Source organism: Aureobasidium melanogenum, assembly GCF_000721775.1.
Source record: "Aureobasidium melanogenum CBS 110374 unplaced genomic scaffold scaffold_18, whole genome shotgun sequence".
Classification (NCBI taxonomy): domain Eukaryota; kingdom Fungi; phylum Ascomycota; class Dothideomycetes; order Dothideales; family Saccotheciaceae; genus Aureobasidium; species Aureobasidium melanogenum.
In genome coordinates this window covers 89810-110154 of record NW_024470070.1, presented here as the reverse complement: position 1 = coordinate 110154, position 20345 = coordinate 89810, and the positions used below count along the sequence as shown (strand labels likewise).

Sequence of the window (20345 nt, the reverse complement as noted above, 5' to 3'; positions counted from 1 at the left end):
GTGTCCAAGAAATATTTCTTGGGACTATGAATGCGGCCACGAATGCCTCGGCTCGGCGTTCTGAAGCCTCGAACTCCGATTATCGATTCATGCCTATGATCTTCATAGCTATCTTTTGTTGTTTTTGCCTTCTTCACAGCGTCCCGGTGTTTATGTCTCTTTCCTAGATTGAGACATACTGGCATGTGAAGTCAGTCTTCGTCACATGTCAAAACTCCTTCGGCGTCTGACTCTCCAAAACCCACGAAGCTCGACCAAAAACCAGCCCCAATCATCCACCACTTCACCTCAACGCTTCCAACCACCTTCCCGACCAAAAGAAATACCCTCTCTTCGCCTATGCCATTGCGAGAATGCAAAAGACAAAAAGAATGTCGACGCCCGTGTGATTCGAACACACGCCCCCGAAAGGATTTGATATCAGAATAAAATTCGAGTCAAACGCCTTAACCACTCGGCCAGAGCGCCATTTTGTGAGACATAAGCACTGGTGTACAATATATCCCTCACCGTCGACCAGAGGGCAATCTCGAGAGGGGACTGATGGTCTCACTCAGACCACAGACCTCCTTCCCCAAAGCGTAGAGCAAGATGAAAGGGCAAGCTTCGCACTAGAGACCTAATTATCGAGTGTGCAGGAAGTCGTGCGGCTATCTCGTTAAGGACGTATCATTCAATGGTAAGAAACCAATCACACATGAAACTCTTAGACTACTCAAAGAACGAAGGCCTCACTCGCCGACGTTCGCCTTCTTCTTCCACCACCTGTATGAACTCTCTCGGCATCTCGCTGTTCGTCAACAAAGCACTTGCATCTAGATATCTGCTCAAGAATGTATCCCACCACACTCTATCCTGTGGATGCGAAGAACTAGGACGAGGATAATACGGGTCATTCCACCAAAAGCCATCTACAATTTGCTTTAGTCCAGCCTGATCGTGATTGAATCTTTGACACTGATTGAAGTCCAGTAGCCAAATAGAGACAGCGTGACCATCTCTGTTTTTGTCGCCTCCAATAGAATCACCGAGAACGAATTCAACATCGTTTGCATCGATACCAACTTTCCAGTGCATGAGAGCCAGAGATTGTGCCATTGTCGTTATGTATGCAGTGATTGGCAAAGAAAGTCGTTCCATCTCATCAACATGCATGGGGAAGTTGCGAAGGCTCATGTCCTCGGCCCACACCTTACTCCTACTCACACCTCGACGACCAAGATACAAGCGTACCAGACAGTTGTTGTTTGTAGGATTGCTCAGGCATGTTTCTCGCTGATTTGCCGAAAAAGAAGGTATCAGAGACTTCAGCAGAGCCTCTGCGATAAGATCATGGAGCGGCAATATGCGCCCAGAGAGTAATGTATAGCCATATTCTGACAAAAAGGCATCCCGCTCGTCATTCACCTCATCATCAGCCTGACACAGCGGCAGGGGAATAAAGTTGTATAGCCGAGGAACCTGGGCTTTGCTTGACAAGGCCTCTGGAGCATAATCGAAAGCCTCAAGAATATCGCGGTGGGACCAATACTCGCCACGCAGCTCAGCTATCTTTTCGATCGAATTCGGTGTTTTCTTGACGAGTTCTCCTCTGCGAAAAGTAGTGATCGTGCCACATTGTCCTTTTCCGATTTGGGTAGTGGGCAGATGTTGCGAGCTAGGGGTAGGCAAAGTTGCTGTCATTGAGAGCATACGACAAAGCAATGTGTCGGGGTGGGTCATATGACATTCTGCTTCGGTGAACTTGTAATTACTGGCCATTTTGTGTGGAGAAAGGGTTGTAGAGTTACGCCGATGGTGGTGCTATGAAGTGGAGAAAGTGAAGAGAGAAGTTTGTGACTCGTCAGAATTATCAAACGTTTTCATAAATCTCGTCGTGACTCTTATTTCTCGTTGAGTGCCTAGCTGAACAGATGTCTGACTGATACTATTTTGTTGCGGAGGAGCTGAGGTTGATTGAGGTAAATAGCTTTGGCACGCCTTGTGAGCACGCAAATTCATCCAAGGGTCCTTATTTCTCGGCGTAGATAGTATGAACTCAATCCGTTGGTAGTACAGACACTACACAAACAACATCACCAGAGCTCCCATACAAAGTCGGGCACGACCAGCCTCATTATTTTCCAGTGTCTTTTGGCAGACTCGATCTGCTTTTTCTTGAACTCGCCCAGATTGTCCATGGTTAGTGTTTGAACTGACTCCTCTTGCATCTCTTCCTCGGTAGGGAACTCCAACTCGAGCTTCTTCTTTGGCGCAAGATAGTGTCTGCGCGACACAGCACCCAAGTAATCTGCCTCAACGGGTGCACGGAACTCCAGCTTGCCACCGCCAGTGTTCTTGCAGAAAATAACCATGTTGAGAAAATCGGTGGCTTCAGTCTCAGAAGATTGCTCAGAGGACTGCTCAGTGTCGCGGAACATCCGACATTGACGATCGAAAGCCAAGTTGATGGTATTGATGATTTGTTTTGTGGAAGAGTCGGCAAGATCACCAGCGTAGTTGACAGCAACGACACCCTCAGGCTTCAGAAGGGAGCGTACGTTACCGAGAAATTGGTCTGTGAATAAGGGAAGAGGTTCTGCTCCACCAGTAAAGACATCGTGGATGATGTAGTCGTACTGCTTGGTAGCACTTGTTGATGCGTTTTGTACCCAAGACACAGCGTCTTCCAACACAGCGACATGATTAGTAGGTAAGTCAAAATATTTTGTCGCAAATTCGTGAACCTTAGGGTCGAGCTCTACGACTGTCGTATCGATTCCATGTGCCATAAGAGCCTTTGGTGCAGTTCCAATGCCTAGACCACTAGATAGCAAGAGATGGTCAGCTGTAGCACTACTCTTTAACCGTAGATAGGCTTACACTACGAGCGCATTCTTTTCGTTGTCCGGAGCACCGCTGTGGGAAGTCTCGATTAAGCGAACAGCCTCCAAGATCTCAAAAACTGAGTAGATTGGTTCAGAGGTAGTGATACCCTGTTTTCTTCTCTCGTCAGTGATCAACCATTCTCCACCTAGAAGGGAATGGTCGCATCTGAGGACTCGGTATCCAGCATCTAGGTTCTCCAAGACCGAAATGTAGCCAGTATTAGACTCGGCACGCTCCAGCAGATTCCACTGGTTGGCTTGCAGGGTCGAATTGGCTAAGGCGTCCGTGTGTGGTGACACGAAATGTGGGTTGAACCATGTAGTGTGAATCATGGCGGGAATAGCAAGGAGGCTCAACTTTGATGGTGACAGGATGGTGAACAAGGCACCGATAGCGCATTGAAGGGTCACTCTGGTGAACGTAGCAGAAAATGCGAAGAACTGAGAAATTAGAAAGCTAGATTTGGATCGAACCAGCACAAAGAATCCATAAGTTGAGAGGCCAAGTATGGTAGAGCCCATAGCAGCGTGTAGGTATTGGTCGATCTTGGCGTCCAGGAGTAAACGAGCCGCTGAGTAAGTGCTCATTAGTAGTAGAGGGTAGTAAGTGAGGCCCTCGGTAATAAGAGGTCCAGATTCTACACCAAGCTGGGTACTGTATTTGAATAGGTGTGATTGGATCATCGGAATGCTTGAGGCCAAGATCGGAATATAATATTCAATATTGGCTGGCATGAAGCGCGAGAGCATATTGGCTCGAGTGAGGGACAATAGAACGATAACAGAGGTAATCTCATGGTGAAAAGCGGATGTTGGGATTGATCCATAGACAGGAGCCAGGGTAAGCTGTGACAAAGGTGAATAAAGGGCTGCCAGTTCCAATATGCACATGGCCCGCAAGACGTAGAGAAAAGGATCCGTCTCAGGCTTGTTGGCCAATGGTGCTGGCGGGATGGCTTCCTTGGGCGCCATGGTTCGAACAGGATATGTACAGGTCGACAGAACTCAAGCAACGATGGAGGCCATGTGTGGTAAGATTTTTGAATATCCTGACTTGTCTCAGGAGTCGATATGCGTGTGGAATAGATGAAGCTCGAGTCATGGTCTTGGAGTAGCGAATGCACGGTCGAATTTGAGTTTGCCCCGACAACGTCGTTTGTTTGCAAAGCACAACAAGCCCGACAGCCATTGTCACTCGTGTACCAACATTTGTTCTTCAGCACCTCATAATCCGCCAAAATGCCTCGCAAAGCAGTCTACGGCAAGCCGTCGCATCTATATTCCAGCTTTAGCAGCTTTCAAAGTCCTGTCAAACAACGTAAACAAATTCACACTCCATTCGAGGTCATCGAGGTTGCCGAAGAGCTTTCGCGGCTGACGGTCCAAACAAAATTCCCGACCAATGATCATGATGATGATGAAATCCCTTCTGCACGGGAGGCGCTCTGCGAAAGAATCGCAAACACTGAACGGCCTGTCAAACTGTCTCGGAGAAGGACAACGAGTAGCGAATCTGTGACGAGTACTGGTTCAATTTCTCCAAGGGATCGAAAGACAAAAAATGGAAAACAAAAGAAGAACCAGTCAGAAAAGAGAACAAGAAACAACGATCACGAAGAGCCACAGCCTGCGCCCTCGGATATGTTGACCGAACCTGCTGTAGAGGAGCCCCAACTACCTGAAGTCGCACCATTGTCCGAGGTCGTAGAATCAACACCAGTAGATTCCATCGAAACTGACTTGGCTTCTCTGGAAATATCCAAACCACGCATCTCAAACGTCTTCACCAAACATGCTGCATCGCTTTTATCGCTCTCTTCTCAAGATTTGACTTCCTTCTCCGCCTGGTCCGACCAACTGTCTTCCCATTTTGCAGTCACCAAGATCGCCGAAGCATCTTTTGGCGAAGTCTACCGTCTATCGCTGCTCAAAGCCCATTCAGCCTTGAGTAAAACGGATGAGTCGGTGCTTAAGATTATCGCTCTTAAGCCTCCGACTTCCACGAAAAGGAAGATGAGTAAGGCGGCTAAAAAGAGAACCGAGATGATGAGCGATCCCGAAGATGTCGCTGCTGAAGTCCGCCTGATGCAGCGTATGACATGTACGCCTGGTTTTACTAATTTCCGCGAGATTTGCGTACTACAAGGTCGTCCTGGAGATGCTTTTGCTGCAGCCTGGTCGTCATGGAACGATTTCCAAGAAGCCAAGGGCAAGGAGGTTAGCGTGTTCCCTGACCCTAGCATGAAAGCAAGCTACTCGGAAGATCAGCTTTGGGCTGTCATAGAGATGCAAGACGCCGGCACGGATCTAGAAAACACAAAGGTTGGCAATGTCTGGCTTGCTTGGGACATTTTCTGGGGCGTCGTGCTAGCATTGGGCAAAGGAGAGGAGGCAGCCAGGTTTGAGCACAGAGATTTGCACATGGGTAACATTTGTGTATCTGGTCTCAACGATACTTCAAACTGTGGTGAAGCAGACTATATTCCAACAAGCTCAAGCAAGAAGCTCGACTTTACTGGCATTGAAACGACACTCATCGACTACACCATCTCGCGAGCAGAGATGGGCATCTCTGAAGACGATGAGGACGTTGCCTACCTCGACCTCGAAAGAGATTTGTCGCTCTTTGAGGGCGACGCCGAGGAGGAATACCAGTATGAGATGTACCGATACATGCGTTCTGCTATGTATCTGGGCGAGCCTCTTGGTGATCTCTGGGAGAGGTGGGATGAGGCTGAAGAGTCTGGAAGGACTTGGAAAGGATATCACCCACAGACGAATCTTGTATGGCTACATTTTGTACTGCACAAGCTTGCCGAGCAGATTGAATGGCCCAGCTCGGGTAAAGGCATTCAAGACAAGGAGGCAGCGCAAAGGGCAGTGGAACTTGAGACTGCCCTACTCAAGGTGAATCAGCTACTAGATCCCGAGGAGATGCCAAAGAGTGGGCTCAGATGCGCCAGTGATCTGGTCGTCCTCGCTCTTGATGAAGGGTGGCTGGACAAGGAGGACGTTCAAGGCAGGGAAGCCGGGTCAACGACCAAAACGACAAAGCGCAAAGCAAAGACCACACGGTCGAAGAGAAAGCAGCGATGACGAGGTTTGAATCATTTTGACAGCGTTAAATGAGCAGCGCGGAGTTTGGGTTCCATTGTATTGCAGTCGCGTCTCTGTACTTAATGAAGGTCGGGTGTTTCTACTCGTCAAGTTCAATGCTTATTATGGCCGAGAGCCGGACGTAACGAGCCAAGCAACCAATGACGATGCAAATGTCGAGCCCCGCGAACGCCGATGAGCGCGGACGATGCCAAGCAAGCCACTGACAAACTCAGGCTCCTTCGCCGACCCCAAAAGATACCGCCAGCATCATGCGAAAATGATTTCTAGTCCGTCTACTTAACACGCGCCATAAGCGCCTGCTGGCTGCTCCTTTCCCCCCGTCTTCGCGCGTGCCCCGCCTCGCTGTCGAAGACTGCGGCAATTAACGCGTAGGACTTGAAATCTGCACCCTCCCGCGGCACTTAACCGAACGGTCGACGTACGTTGACCCTCCACACAATCTGATGGTGCAAGACGCTTCTCCTTCTGCGGGCGTGGGGACTGCAGACTTTGCTGCAATTACGACAGAGTCGGAACGACCTGCTCTTCCTCCACCAAAGAGTCTTTCAGAGAGCGAGATGGACGTTCCTAATAATGCAGCCCGTTCTGCTTTGCCAGACGATCATGCGCTCCCTAATAATACGGCCGGAGCCACCAAATCTGGGAACGCCAGTGATGACAGCGCGACTTCCTCTGTAAACTCGGCTGCGACCAAGTCCAAGTCGAGTGCTGACGCGATCTTCTCCATTCTCGATGCGAGCGGTCATAATACTGGTACATCCACTCCTGACCCCGTTTCTAAATCTTCTTCAAAGCAAAGATATCTAGGCGTTGAGGAGGAAGAAGATCCAGGCGAAAGACGAGTTAAGCATAGATCTGCCACCGATCTGGAAGCAGCTGGACGAAATTCGACCAAACTCGAGTTCCAACACCGTCAACACCCTAGACACACTCGCAATGAGTCCTTCAGTTCACGTCGCTCTGGCAGCATCGAGATCCCACGCATGCAAGCTAAGAGGGCACAAACTTTCCATGATGATGCCCCTGGTCTTTTACCATCTTTTACACAAACTGCCGATCAGGGTATGGGAACGAGATCTCGCAGGCTCTCGACAAATATTCCCAATGAGTTTCCTATAGAATGCTGTCCTCTGGAGAAGGAGTTCAAAACATCATCCAGACTGCCACTTAGGCGACCGAAGCAAATCGGCGAAGGCGGCTATGCATGTGTCAAGCTTATGAGACGCCGAGGAGAAACCCCTGATCATCTTTATGCTGTCAAGCAATTTCGTGGCCGTGACTCTTGGGAGACGGAGGATGACTACGTCAAAAAAGTCAAGTCCGAATATTGTATCGCCAAATCTTGTCACCATCCCAACATCATCGAGCCCATTCGTCTTTGCTACTCCCATGGCATCTGGAGCGAAGTCATGGAATACTGTCATAATGGAGAACTTTTTGGTCTCCTGGAGAAGAAGTACTTGACCATCAACGACAAGTACTGCTTCTTCAAGCAATTACTGCGTGGCGTCGATTATCTACACAACCACGGAATAGCTCACCGCGACTTGAAGCCCGAGAACATTATGCTTACAAGGGACGGATGTGTCAAGATCATCGACTTTGGATTGAGTGAGATCTTCAGTGGTCCGCATCCCAGCTTTCGCATAGGAATGGACGTCGAGGCTTTCAAGGTTGATCGCGTTAGGTACTCGCAGCCAGCCATCTTTGGTTCTCAACCTTACATTTCTCCTGAAGTCATGGCCGCCAAGGACGAATACGATCCAAGAGGTCTAGATGTTTGGTCATGCGGTATCAATTTCTTGAGTATGGTCTTTGGTGTGCATCCATGGGTCAAGGCTACACCTGACAATACGAACTACAAAAAGTACCTCAATGGATGGAACAAGTGGCTAAAGGATCACCCCGAGGGTACGATCGAGCCTGGGTCGGATGACTATCCAGACTGTGGCAAGCTATTCCACCTTCTGAACAGCGATTCTTTGGAGCGGTTGGTCTTGAGAATGCTCAATCCTAATCCACAGAAGCGAATCAGCATTGCCGAAGCACTTGCATCAGACGTAGTGCGCAGGATGGAGTGCTGCCAGAGGGTATCGTACGAGGAAAATGCGCCGACCAATATCAAGCACGACCATACGCCACCAGCTCCTGTACAAAAGGATACAAATCCCGTCAAGAAGTGGCTTCACGAGAGAAAAGAGTCGGGTAAACACGCTCCTAAGAAGTGATAGATGCTCTTTTGGAGATCTGGCTAGAAGTTTTGCATTTGTTCAGCGAATGGATGGGATTGGCTGGTTGGGATTGTACATAAGACACAATTGGCAGGTGGACAGGTAGCGGTCTAAAGATTCTACAAGCGCGTCTCGGATTATGTATTTTTGATTATTTGAAGAATTGCTACTCACGTTAGAGCATGACATGCACTCTACCGCGCTCCGCATCGTCCCTGCCTTTGCTCTTTGAAACCTTCGACATCGATCATTTACTCACTCATGCAAGATTCAAAGCACTCTCCAAACTACCGATCAACTTTATCTGTCCAATCTCGATAAACCTGCCATGAATAAGAACTATGATTCGGCAAGGTCAGAGAGGACGCAAACCACGGGTCAGAGGTACAACCCTGACAGAAGCTCCACTCGGGTGTCGAGGGTGTGACGTACGCAGATTGACGATCGACCTTCGTCTTCAAAAACCATTCCTGCTCCTTCCAGCACACTTCTTGTACATCTAGACCGACACATCACATCGACAGACACACACCATGGTACTACGCACCCTCGGCGCCAAAGCAGCCGCAGCGCTCGACCAAGAGCTCATGAGCACCGGCGCGTTTTCCATCGACCAACTCATGGAACTTGCTGGCCTGTCTGTCTCACAAGCTCTCTTCAAGCTCCAACCACCCAGCAAAGGCAACCGTATCTTGATTGCCGTAGGACCTGGAAACAATGGCGGTGATGGTCTAGTCGCTGCCAGACACCTCTGGCACTATGGCTACAAGCCTACTGTGTATTACCCCAAGCAACCCAAGAACGAGTTATATCAGGTAAGACCTTCGCAACCACTTACCGCCTCGAAGACTAGAAGCTAATTGGTTTGGGTAAACAGCGTCTCGCTCAACAACTCCGCGACCTCCATATCCCCTTTACCTCTGACTTTTCCGCTCAACTCTCATCTACCGACTACATAATCGACTCCATTTTCGGCTTCTCTTTCTCTGGAGAAGTTCGCGAACCTTTCCCTTCCGTCATTGACGCCCTTCAGACCTCCAAGGTTCCTGTTTTGGCTGTCGATGCACCCAGTAGTTGGAACATTGAGACTGGCCCTCCTGATCAGGGTCCAGGAAAAGGATATAACCCTGATGCCTTGATCAGTTTGACGGCGCCAAAGCCATTGGTCAAGTGGTTCGAGGGTAGACACTTTGTGGGTGGAAGGTTCTTGTCGCAGGACATGGCGGACAAGTACAAACTGGACATTCCCCCATATGAGGGGCTTGATCAGGTTGTTGAGGTGCCTGTCAAATGAATCGCACGGCTGTAACGAATGAAACGAATCACAAACGACATCAAGACCAAGCATGAAAATGAAAGTAAAGAGTCAATCGGTGTATTAAAGCTATATACTATAGGAGAAAGCAACTCGTCAGAAGAGAAACAGATTCAAGCCAGCCACTTTTGGTTGCTACATTCTTTGATGTCGTATCACATGCCTCCCGCAGAGAGAACGCCCGCTATGGCGCAAAACGCCGACGACAAGAAGAAAGAGAGTGTCCGCTTCCCCAAGATAGATGCCTATGATTTCGTACAGATTCGTAAAAGCCATAAAGTATTACCTCCTCTTTGTTTACTCTACAGAAAGACGGCCAAAGCCCCAGCGATCAGGGCGGCGAGAGCAACGCTCATGCCAACTACACCATCTCTAGGTGCCGCTGCGTTCTGCAAACCGGCATTGCTGCCCTTGGTTGGTGTTGACGTCAAACTAGGCACGGTGGCGGATGCTGCAGCACCACCTTGTACCGCCTGTGTAGCGGTGACTGTGCTTGCTCCAATACCACTACCTCTCAAAGTCTCGTAGATGGTGGAAATGACATTTCCTGCCGAGCCCAGGACTTCGATCTCGACAGTTGATGCTCCACTGCTGAGTGTGATGATGTAGGTCGTTCCTGACATGGTCGCTGTGATCTTAGGGCCGGCTGGCTGAAGAGTTTGCCCGTCGATTACGTAGCTTGGTGCAGCTGTGTTGCCTGCAAGAGAAGTGAAGACCTGGTTGCCAATGGTGATCTGACCTGGCAAAATAGATTGTGCAGTTGGCAAGGCAGATGTTTGCCCGTTGATGACAAGCACAGAGGCGCCTAGGGAGAGTGTCGTGCCATCTGAAAGGGTGACGACTCCGCCGGAAGTCAAAGTCTGTCCGTCAATCACATACGACCCAGAAGATGCTGTATATGTCTTTCCGCCAACTGTCAGGACCGATGTCGGGGTCGCTCCTGCTGCATATGGGATGTTCGACGTGACACCGTTGATCACGACGTAGGAGCCAGAAGAGGCAAGAGAGATGGTAGTCCCACCTGTCAAAGTCACGACTCCTCCAGGTGTCAACGTCTCACGGCCAATCACATAAAACGAGCCTGTTTGGGCTGCATAAGTGTGTCCACCGAAAGTTAATGCTGCGACAGGTGCGGTGACTTGGGCCAAAGTCGTAGTTGCCCCATTCACGACAGCGACTGTCTCATCAGCGTCAAGCGATACCGTTGTACCGTCGACCGTGATCACGGCTCCAGGCTTCAGCGTTTTGCCTCCGATCACGAAAGCGCCGGACTGCGCTGTGTAAGTTTGCCCGCCAATGTTCAGTATAGCTGCTGCTGTTGCTTGCGAAAGGGTTTGGGTAACGCCATTGATGACAGCAGCAGTGCCTCCGCTTTGAAGTGATATGGTTGTGCCATCAATGGTCACCGCGCTGCCAGCATACAGTGTCTGGCCTCCAATCACATATGAAGCTCCAGACTGGGCTGTGTATGTTTGACCACCAATAGTCAAAACGGCCGCTTTCGTCGGAGCTGCAGATGCGAGTGTTTGGGTGACACCATTCACAACCACAGCCGTTCCGTCAGGTGCGAGCGATACTGAAGTGCCGTCAAAGGTGATGGCCTCACCAGGGATCAGAGTTTGACCTCCAATCACGAAATTAGGCCCACTTCCAGCGGTATAAGTACGACCACCGACTGTGAGAACATTTGCTGACGCTGCCGTTCCTTGCGATAACGTCTCGGTGACACCGTTTACGACTGCAGCTGTTCCTCCTTCTGCAAGGGAAATGGTCGTCCCGTCGACAGTGATTTGACCGCCTGGGACCAAAGTAGCACCACCAATCACGAAGTTTGATCCAACGCGAGCCGTGTAGGCTTGACCTCCAATGGTCAGTACTGGTTTTGATGTCGGGCTTGCTTGTGTAAGAGCTTGGGTTACACCATTGACGACGACAGCTGTGCCTTCACTGGCGTATGAGATTTCAGTTCCTGATATCGTGATGGCACCGCCTCGAGTGAGTGTTTGCCCTTCAACAACGAAAGCTGAATTAGCCTGCGCAGTATAGGCCTGACCGCCAAATTGGAGCACTGGAGCTGCAACGGCAGAGGCCTGTGCAAGAACTTGAGTGAAGCCGCCTACAACAACAGCAGTGCCTTCTTTGACGAAGGACACGGGCGTACCCGAGACTGTGATTGCTCCTCCAGGTGTAAGAACCTGACCATCGACCACGAATGCCGCTCCACCATTTGTTCCATAGGCATTACCACCCATGTAGAAAGCGGGCGCGGGAGTGATAAGAGGAGGAGATAGGGTCTGAGTCACACCGTCTACTACAGCAAGTGAAGCTAGGAATCCTGAAGGACCTAGATGAACAGTCTTCCCATCGACTGTGGCAGATCCGCCTGGAGACAGTGTGACACCGGGCGCAATTGAGAAGCGTGTCGAAGCATCCGCAGTAAAAGTCTGGGAGCCAACTGTCAGGATTGCGCCTCGGGTTGGGTTGACTGGCGCCGCGATTTGTGATGTTTGAGATCCAATAACAATGGCTGTTGCAGAAGGAGCCAAAGATAACTGAGTGCCATCAACATTTTCCGCGGAACCCCCAGCAACCAAAGTTTGGCCGCCGATGACGAATGCAGGAGTCGGATTGACAACGACTTGTCTGCCAGCCGTGCTCAGCGTGATTGCGGAATTTGGTGTCCCGACAGAAATCGTGTCTGAGCCAATAGCTAGAACTCCACCACTGGAAGCAGCAGATACGACAGTGCCTGAAATGGTCACAACTTCTCCTGCATGGACTGACGTTCCACCAACATTGTACACAGGTACCGGAGCTTGTGTAATTACCGAGTCGCCATATGTAATGGCTGTAGGAGCGACAGGTCCTGCTGCTTGGATTGTAGAGCCTTCGAAGGCATGGGTCTCAGCTCCCACAACGACGGCTGTAGGCCCAATAGAAACAGGCGTGCCGTCAATGACCACTGCCGCTTTCAGTGGTTGTAGTGTTTGTGTTCCAATGATCACTGTAGAGCCGGGGTTGATGGTTGCCAGCGTAGAGCCAATATTGACGACAACGGGCACAGGAACAATGACATTGCCGCCCGAGCCAGAGTCTGCGCCAGGTTGTGATCCGCCATTAGATCCAGAAGATCCGCTGTTGCCAGTATTTGAGCCTCCTGTGTTTGATGAGCCAGAAGAATTTTCAGAGTTGCTCGAAGCGCCTGAGTTGCCTGAGTTGCCTGAGTTGTCAGAACCTGAGCCAGAGCCAGAGCCTGAATTGGAGTTTTCAGAATCAGGGCTTGGATTCGATGTTCCAGCGTTGGAGCCTGAATTTGAGCCTCCAGAACCTCCAGAATGAGAGCCTTGGTTTGATCCGCCAGAATCGGAACCCCCATTCCCTGCATTGGAGCTTCCAGATGTGCCGCCGTTCTGAGAACTAGCACCACCATCGCCTGGACCGCTATCACTGTTTGATCCTCCATTAGACCCAGTTCCGCTGCCACCATTACTTTGACCAGCTGACGCATCTCCTCTAGAGTCTGAATTTGCATCTCCGTCGTCTCCAGTCTGTCCGCCCACAGGGATCTTAGTTGGACCAGGGTTCGATCCTATAATGAGTGCCGTCTGGGTCTGCTCTACGCTTACAGTACTGCTCGTTGGAGACACGATGTAAAAGTTTGTCGCAAGTTCTGTATTGGTGACTGCAATCGTCGAAGTACCAGTTGGTTTCAGATAGATGAGTGGTGGTCGTGGTGGCGCATGACTGCTGAGGATGGGAGCGTTAGACGGTGGTTGGGTGAGAGACGGCACTACTTGATATGAGGTATAAGAGAACGCTGTGGAGTAGGCTAGAGATAACGAGCCACCAAAAGTCTTTGCCGTTGGCATACTGGCAGGTTGTGAGACAGCCAGGGCCGCTTCTGCAGCATAGTCTATCTGAACAGCAACAATCAGAGTGGGTGCTGCAGTGAAGACTCCTACATCAAGCTTGAGATGAGAAGGGAGGAGGTCCAAGAATTCTTCAGATAAATCACCGGTGACAAGTGCTTGACCATCAGGATCATCCCCGAAGTATGCCATGGCAAAGTTGCGGCCAAGATTCTTGATCTCTCTCGAGGTCACACAGGCTGGAGTACCATTCTTGAGCGTGGTAGTGTGCTCGCTGTCCAGAGCATATTCAGAAAAATACACAAATTGAGTGTTGGTCAAGGCTGTGAGAGATGGCTGGTGCGGCCCGACAGATAGGACAGTACTTGCAGGCGGTGGAGTTATCACGGCATCGGAAGGTATGGCGCCAACGCCAGAAGAAGAGTTGATGGCACTCGTGGCCGTTTGAGTAACGACGGCGGTGGACACGTACACGGGCGTCGGACTCACAGCCACCGTCGTATAGTACGAAACGGAAGTATTGGCAGCGTTATGGGTGATGGTTGTAGGCACGTAATAGGTCGTAGGGTCTTGCAAAGCATCAGTGACGTTAAAAGTGGTCGTAGCCGGAAGAAGTGTCCATCCAGTTGCAGAATCGTTATTGTCGAACTGAATTGAAAATGTAGCTGCGGCGTAGTCGAGTGTTGTGGTATACCAGTAGTCTAGTGTCGCATCTGGAATGTTGACGGTGATGCCTCCACAGGTTGCGTTAGTTGCGTTGTCGCTTCCGGCAGGAGAAGGCAGAGGAAGAGGAAGGCGAGAAGCCTTGCTGCTAGTCCCAACAGGTCGACGAGTAGTACTGGTGTTGAATTTCCAGCTGAATGAATACTTCGGCGAATAGACCGCACTGGAACCACTGCTAGCTGGAGCCTCTTGGCTGTTGCTAGTCTGAGTCCTGTAAGTGTATGATGTCGCACCTGAGTCAGTTCCAGTGCCGACGCCCGTGCCAGGACCGAAGCCATTAGTTGGAGCGACGACTATTACCGAAGTCACAGTATAGCCTGTGAGAACAGTCGAGCCTGACTGCCCCGCCATAGGTGCAGTGTTGGAGTCGTCTGCAGAGGGCCTGGCGTAACCTGATGACCCTCCGAGGTTTGGATTTCCAACATTGTTATCAGTCGGCAAAGATCCGGAAAGCCCTGACCATATCAACGAACCTAGCCCGACATAACCAGGGTTATCTGTAGGTTGGACTGCGGGTTGATTTGAGGGAACCGAACTTGCTGCATGGGCCGATGGCGAGATACCAACTTGCCAAGTACTGGATAGTTCTGAAGTCTCTGTGTCGGACACTATCGATTCTGTTTGCGTATTTGGGAAACCTTGCGTTGACAATGCTTGTGAATCAGCTTGGACTGTTTGCGCCGTGGGAGTGGCCGATTCCTGTACGAATTCTCCAGATGATGGTGCTGAAGGTTTTTGGGATGAGTTTGCTGGACCAGGTCTTGTAGATACAGACGAGCCAAGGTCGGTTGATGTATCGAGCTTTATTGGTTGGGCATTGTCTGACAAAACACCAGTGCTGTGGATAGAACTCGGCAATATCACTAATGAACTGCTTTGCGCCACAGACGGTTGAGGTGAGTACAGAGTTTTGGAAGATTGTTCACTACTGTGTATTAATGTTGAAGATGAATGCACTGTTGTTGGCACCAATACGACATCAGTTCCATTCTGCGAGAATGATGATGGTGATGATGATGATGACGATGATGATGGTGTCGGTATTAGTATCGAAGAACTTGGGCCCGTAAACTTGTCTAGGCTCTCAGATGTAGAACTAGTCAAAGTCGTGGAAGGCGTTGATGAGATCCTGCTTGTTGAGGAAGTACCATTCCACCCTGTGTCGAGTTAGTCAAAGAGTAGTAAGGTGCTTTCCTTTGCGCACCGTCAGTCTTCTGAAAATCTGCACAAATGCCTTTCCCAGCGAGTAAAGCGATGAAAGCGAGAGTGTAGAACGACATCTTGCCGTTACACCAGTTCGAAGTTTGATTCTTAGCGAAAGCAGAATCTCATGACGGACGGGTTCTTGGGAACGAGAGACTGCTACAAGACACGCTTGGAAAGAGGATGAGACGAAAAAATTGCCAGCAACGACCTTGTAAGCTCAATGTCACGGTATGCTGCTACTTGAGGAGCCGTTGAAGGAAAAGACGAAAGAACATTGCTTATGCCAAGGCTGATCCGTTATGTGATTGTAAAGACAGGGAAGTGGGAATTGGCTGGGGTCGTGGATCCACACAAAGTGCAGGAAAGAGCTTCAGCGGAATCGCATGACAAGCAGAGCCTTGTCGTTGCGAAAGCCTACCGCGTCTATTAGTTTGAACCCACCCCATCTACCTCGAACAGGCGGCAGACACCTGCTGACTGGCTTCAATTCCCGGCCGTGCGTGCAGAATCCTTCGCCTGCCAGCCCCAAAGCTTACCAGCTCTCAAGGTAGCCGGAAAGCAGCTACGACGTTCGTCGTCAGTGCGCGATACGGGTTCTGTGGCTCAGAAAGGAATGGGACAGTCGTAAAAATATACGACATCATTTGATCCAGATGCTCTCAAAATACAAGCGGAACCAATGCGATCATCGTTACCGAGAGTGATACAACATCAGCCTTGCTCAAAATAGTCGCGCATGAAGATGTACCTATGATGATCTGGCGACAATTTTCTTCGAATCGGGTCTTGCGTCCGAAACAGACTCAGCATTCAGCAAGGATATGGTTTCTGATGTAACTACAAGTACCTCGACACGTAGGGTAGTATGTGTCAAGTCCGAAAAGCATCGTCGGGTCTAGCCAGCCCAGCGGTGCGGCACGCAGAAGCCTCAGATCTTGTCCCTTACGTTTCGTGCCGTACGAACAAGGGAATAGGTCTGCCCCGCGGCATCTGGCGCGATGGAGTTGTGGTTGGGAGAGAACAGTTGCACAAACGCCAAAAACTGCACATGTTGCCAAGCAAGAAGTCAGAGCAACGTGCTGCCAGGTTCCAACTTGCAAAGCTCCAAGCAGCACGAAATCAAAGTAATTCAAAGTAGCAACCTCACTCGGTGTGTTCATGCTATGCTTTTGTACTTCGGATATCAGGCAGAGTCTAGAGATTGTGGCTATCTACATTGTTCAAATCCTTTTCCGCTTGGGATCAGCAAGGGTAAGACACATGCGGTAGACCGAAATCCTTCAGGTGAGCAGCGCCCAGGATGACAAGCGACATGGATTCGCATGTATGCTCGTGATTTTCGCGCACCCCGCCGAGCGCCATGCGATTGGCGCACTTGTCTTGCCTAGCTTTTCGGCCTAGCCGAAGGTTTGTGATTCCACTATCTTACAGTGACGAGGCTGTCTGAGATGACTTCCTGCACAAACGCTGTCGATTCTACCGAAGCAGAAATTTCGTGCGTTGAGAGCTTGTAGAGACGCTCGAGGCGTGCGCAAGGGTTCTCATGTAGTCTGGAATATCGACTTTGGCTTCTCCATCAACTGGGAGCATTAGCACCATGGCATTCTCTCTTCTCAGTCGTCCCGGCCACGTCGGATTGGCATTACTACTGGCAACAGCTATTGCGAAAGTCTCGTGCAGTGTGCAACCATTGGTCATCAGGCCAAGTGACGTCTGGTATGCAAATTCATTGGCATAATCTGCAGTCTGCAGCGCTTTTACTGACGATTCTCAGGGATGGTCTGGATGGCACATGGTCCTCCTTCAATTTGAGTGTAGGAGTTCCTGCGCAGGAAGTCCGCCTTCTCCCATCATGGCAGTCTTTCCAAACTCTGGTTGTGGCTCCTGAAGGGTGTTCGATGTATACTAATTACAATGATTGTGTCAATTCTCGAGGAGAAGTCTTCAACCTGAGTCAATCGAGAAACTGGAGCTATGTCGGCATCTTCGAATTCGGAATTGAACAGAATCTGAATCTTGTCGGAAACGCATACTACGGTTATGACAGCATTGTCCTGGACGATTCGAATCACACCACCGTCGAGGGTGCGACAGTCGGTGCCTTTGCCGTATCGGACTTCTGGCTAGGAAGCCTAGGACTGAATCCAAAGCCTACCAATTGGTCTGAAACCTCGCATGGTGTCAGTCTCATGACGAAGCTTAAAGCACAGGGTGATATTCCTAGTATCTCGTTTGGCTACACTGCAGGTGCTCCGTATCGCTTCACTGGTGTAGACGGATCTCTTACTCTAGGTGGATACGACCAGAGTCGTTTTCAAGTCAACGACATTGAGTTCGACTTTGCTTCCGACCCTGTCAAGGACACCATTGTTGCGATACAGTCTATCACCACGCAAGCAGTAAACTCATCGTCCAGTGTGGAACTACTACCTGCACCAATTTATGCTTCAATCGACTCCACTGTAAGCCAAATTTGGCTTCCTCTCGATGCTTGTCAGGCTTTCGAACAACAATTTGGCCTGATCTGGGACTCTACGTATAACCTCTATATTGTTAACTCATCACTCCACGCCTCTCTTCTGGCTCGTAATGCTAGTGTCAACTTCACGATCGGCACTACGGCTTCAGGACTTCAGCAGACGACAATCACACTGCCCTACGCTGCGTTTGATATGACAGCACAATCACCGTACCAGGGATTGGCTGATAGATCAAATTACTTTCCCCTTCGAAGAGCGGCGAACAGTTCTCAGTACACGCTTGGCCGGACCTTTATGCAAGAAGCATACATCACTGTAGATTACGAGCGCGCCAAGTTCAATGTGTCTCAGTGCGTCTGGCCACAGAACATCGGCGACACTCCGGAAATTATCACAATCGAGCCAGCTCCGTCATCTCAAAACAGTGGGTATAGTGGAGCTTCTTCTGGAGCGGTTACATCAGCAACATCAGGCAAGTCCTCAAAAGCTGGCTTGAGTGGTGGTGCGATTGGAGGTATTGTAGCAGGCAGCGTGGTCGGTGTGCTGGCCGTCGTTGGCTTGGCCATCTGGCTCATTCGTCGTGACAGGAAGAAGAAGGCACGCTTGGCAGAGAAAGAAACAGGCGATGAGTCGTCTCCTTCAAGGGACTCAATCTCGCGTACCACAATCGGTGCTGGAGAGAAGGGAACGACTGTCTTCCCGAAAGCAGAATTGGAAGGGTCAACAGTCGTTGAGGATCCCAAGCCACCAGTCCGGCCGGATTCAAGCATAGCAAGTCCCACCGCTTACGGAGGCAGCACATGGTCATCGACACAAGTAGATTCGGTCTCACCTGCTTTAGCATCACCAGGGGTTGCAAGCGAAGCAGGAGGGCTCGAAATCTTTGAGATGCCTGGCGATATGCCTGAGCTGGCACAAGCGGATGGCAGAACGATCACAGAAAAGGAGATGATGAGGCGGCGAGAAGAGGTGTACAATGGGGTCAATCCAAGCAACCCAGCAACACCGGTAACAGCAGAACCACCGGAAAGAAGAGCTGTGCAGCCCGAAGAAGTGGAATTAAGAAACGAGATTCGAGACGGCGGCTCGGAAAGAAGATTCAGCTTCGAGTAATTTACGAATGATTAGATGGGCTCGGGCGGGTATCTGGAGTTCAGGTTGGCTGTATGTATATTAGTTCGTAGCAGTTGAAAGATAGTCTGTACAAGAAAGTAATACCCATGCAAGACATAATTCATGCACAAACCAAAACAGGCTTGGCACAATTCATTGCATCACCAGTCTCGAGCTTCCTTCCAGAAATTATTCACAAGCTCTCTTTGAAACGCAACCCAACCTCACAATACACATATACACAATGCCAATCCAGATATTCGCACCTTCACCAGCAGCGTCTGCCGCCACATGGCGCCGCGACGACTCAGACGATGAAATGGACCTAGACAACGAAGACCACGCCGCGCGCTCATCCACACGACGAAAAAACATCATCACGCCCGGCGAAGTCATCACCTCAGATCCACAATGGATGCGCGGCCACGGAACCTATACAAACGACAATGGCGACCTTGCTCCCATCATTCGCTCCACCCTCGCTGGCACACTGCAAAAAACAAACAAACTGCTTTCGGTGGTCCCCTTGCGCGCTCGCTACACCCCAGAGATTGGAGATTTGGTTATTGGACGTATCATTGAGGTGCAGAGTAGAAGGTGGAAGGTGGATGTTGCTGGTGCTTTGACGGCTGCGTTGCCATTAAGCAGTATCAATTTGCCCGGCGGTATCTTGCGCAAGAGAACCAGTGTCGATGAATTGAACATTCGCACATTCTTTGAAGAGGGAGAGTTACTAGTTGCAGAAGTGCAGAGTTTGTTCCAGGATGGCTCAGCTTCACTGCACACGCGCAGTTTGAAGTACGGTAAACTGCGCAATGGATACTTTATGGCTGTGTCGGGTGTCGGAGGTGGTGCTGGTGTTGTAAGAGCAAAGAGACAAATCTTTACTCTGCAGACTTCCAGCAGAGGTGGAGAGGTCGACGTTATCCTCGGAGTCAATGGTTACATCTGGATCTCCAAGCACGTCGAGGCAGACAAGTCAAAGGATGTCAGCATCACCAGGATCGAGGAGCAAGTCAGCACCACCATGTACTCGAGCCAGAACGATGACATCAGCCCGGACACGAGGAAAGAGATTGCAAGAGTCGCTGGCTGTATTAGAGCCCTGGCTGAGAATGGTGTCAAGGTCGACGAAGAGATGGTTCGCAGAGCATACGATGCCAGCCTTGACATTGAACAGGACGAGGGAGAAGACGGTGCCGGCTTCTTGGGAGGAGAGAGAGGAAGACTTATCGTCGATATGGCATTGAGAGGCTCGGGTTGAACACCATACGTTGTTCGATTAAAAACTATTGCCGACTGACCCATGTCAGTCCACACCGCCAGAACAAGGAGTTCTGCAAAGCTCGTCATATGAGAGACGACTTGCAAGCCATTCTTGCGCGGCCACGCATTGTCAGAGATGGCCATGTTCTGCAAGT

At 50.2% G+C, this 20345-nt stretch overlaps 7 protein-coding genes across 7 annotated transcripts; 5 read left to right on the top strand and 2 right to left on the bottom strand.

Moving 5' to 3' along the window:
- Nucleotides 1-711: 711 nt before the first annotated feature.
- On the bottom strand, nucleotides 712-1761 carry M437DRAFT_53749 (uncharacterized protein; the record flags this gene model as incomplete). Its single annotated transcript, XM_041022583.1, has 2 exons — nucleotides 712-1407; nucleotides 1462-1761. 2 exons carry the CDS (start codon nucleotides 1759-1761, stop codon nucleotides 712-714), a joined length of 996 nt encoding a protein of 331 aa, XP_040877696.1.
- Nucleotides 1762-2075: 314 nt separating this feature from the next.
- M437DRAFT_53517 (spermine/spermidine synthase) lies at nucleotides 2076-3758 on the bottom strand (the record flags this gene model as incomplete). The annotated part of the gene is made up of 2 exons (XM_041022538.1): nucleotides 2076-2805; nucleotides 2863-3758. The coding sequence occupies 2 exons, from the start codon at nucleotides 3756-3758 to the stop codon at nucleotides 2076-2078; spliced, it is 1626 nt and encodes a 541-aa protein (XP_040877695.1).
- Nucleotides 3759-4106: 348 nt separating this feature from the next.
- M437DRAFT_77039 (uncharacterized protein) lies at nucleotides 4107-5963 on the top strand (the record flags this gene model as incomplete). Its single annotated transcript, XM_041026731.1, has 1 exon — nucleotides 4107-5963. The coding sequence occupies one exon, from the start codon at nucleotides 4107-4109 to the stop codon at nucleotides 5961-5963; it is 1857 nt and encodes a 618-aa protein (XP_040877694.1).
- Nucleotides 5964-6916: 953 nt separating this feature from the next.
- M437DRAFT_18255 (Pkinase-domain-containing protein) lies at nucleotides 6917-8146 on the top strand (the record flags this gene model as incomplete). The annotated part of the gene is made up of 1 exon (XM_041018945.1): nucleotides 6917-8146. A coding segment is annotated over one exon (1230 nt), but the record flags the coding sequence as incomplete, so codon positions are not given.
- Nucleotides 8147-8751: 605 nt separating this feature from the next.
- Nucleotides 8752-9512, top strand: M437DRAFT_86385 (meiotically up-regulated gene 182 protein; the record flags this gene model as incomplete). The annotated part of the gene is made up of 2 exons (XM_041028446.1): nucleotides 8752-9033; nucleotides 9096-9512. The coding sequence occupies 2 exons, from the start codon at nucleotides 8752-8754 to the stop codon at nucleotides 9510-9512; spliced, it is 699 nt and encodes a 232-aa protein (XP_040877692.1).
- A 7416-nt stretch (nucleotides 9513-16928) lies between these two features.
- On the top strand, nucleotides 16929-18252 carry M437DRAFT_28508 (acid protease; the record flags this gene model as incomplete). The annotated part of the gene is made up of 2 exons (XM_041019138.1): nucleotides 16929-17047; nucleotides 17106-18252. Coding segments are annotated over 2 exons (1266 nt in total), but the record flags the coding sequence as incomplete, so codon positions are not given.
- A 991-nt stretch (nucleotides 18253-19243) lies between these two features.
- Nucleotides 19244-20188, top strand: M437DRAFT_53459 (uncharacterized protein; the record flags this gene model as incomplete). Its single annotated transcript, XM_041022528.1, has 1 exon — nucleotides 19244-20188. The coding sequence occupies one exon, from the start codon at nucleotides 19244-19246 to the stop codon at nucleotides 20186-20188; it is 945 nt and encodes a 314-aa protein (XP_040877690.1).
- Between the last annotated feature and the right edge of the window lie 157 nt (nucleotides 20189-20345).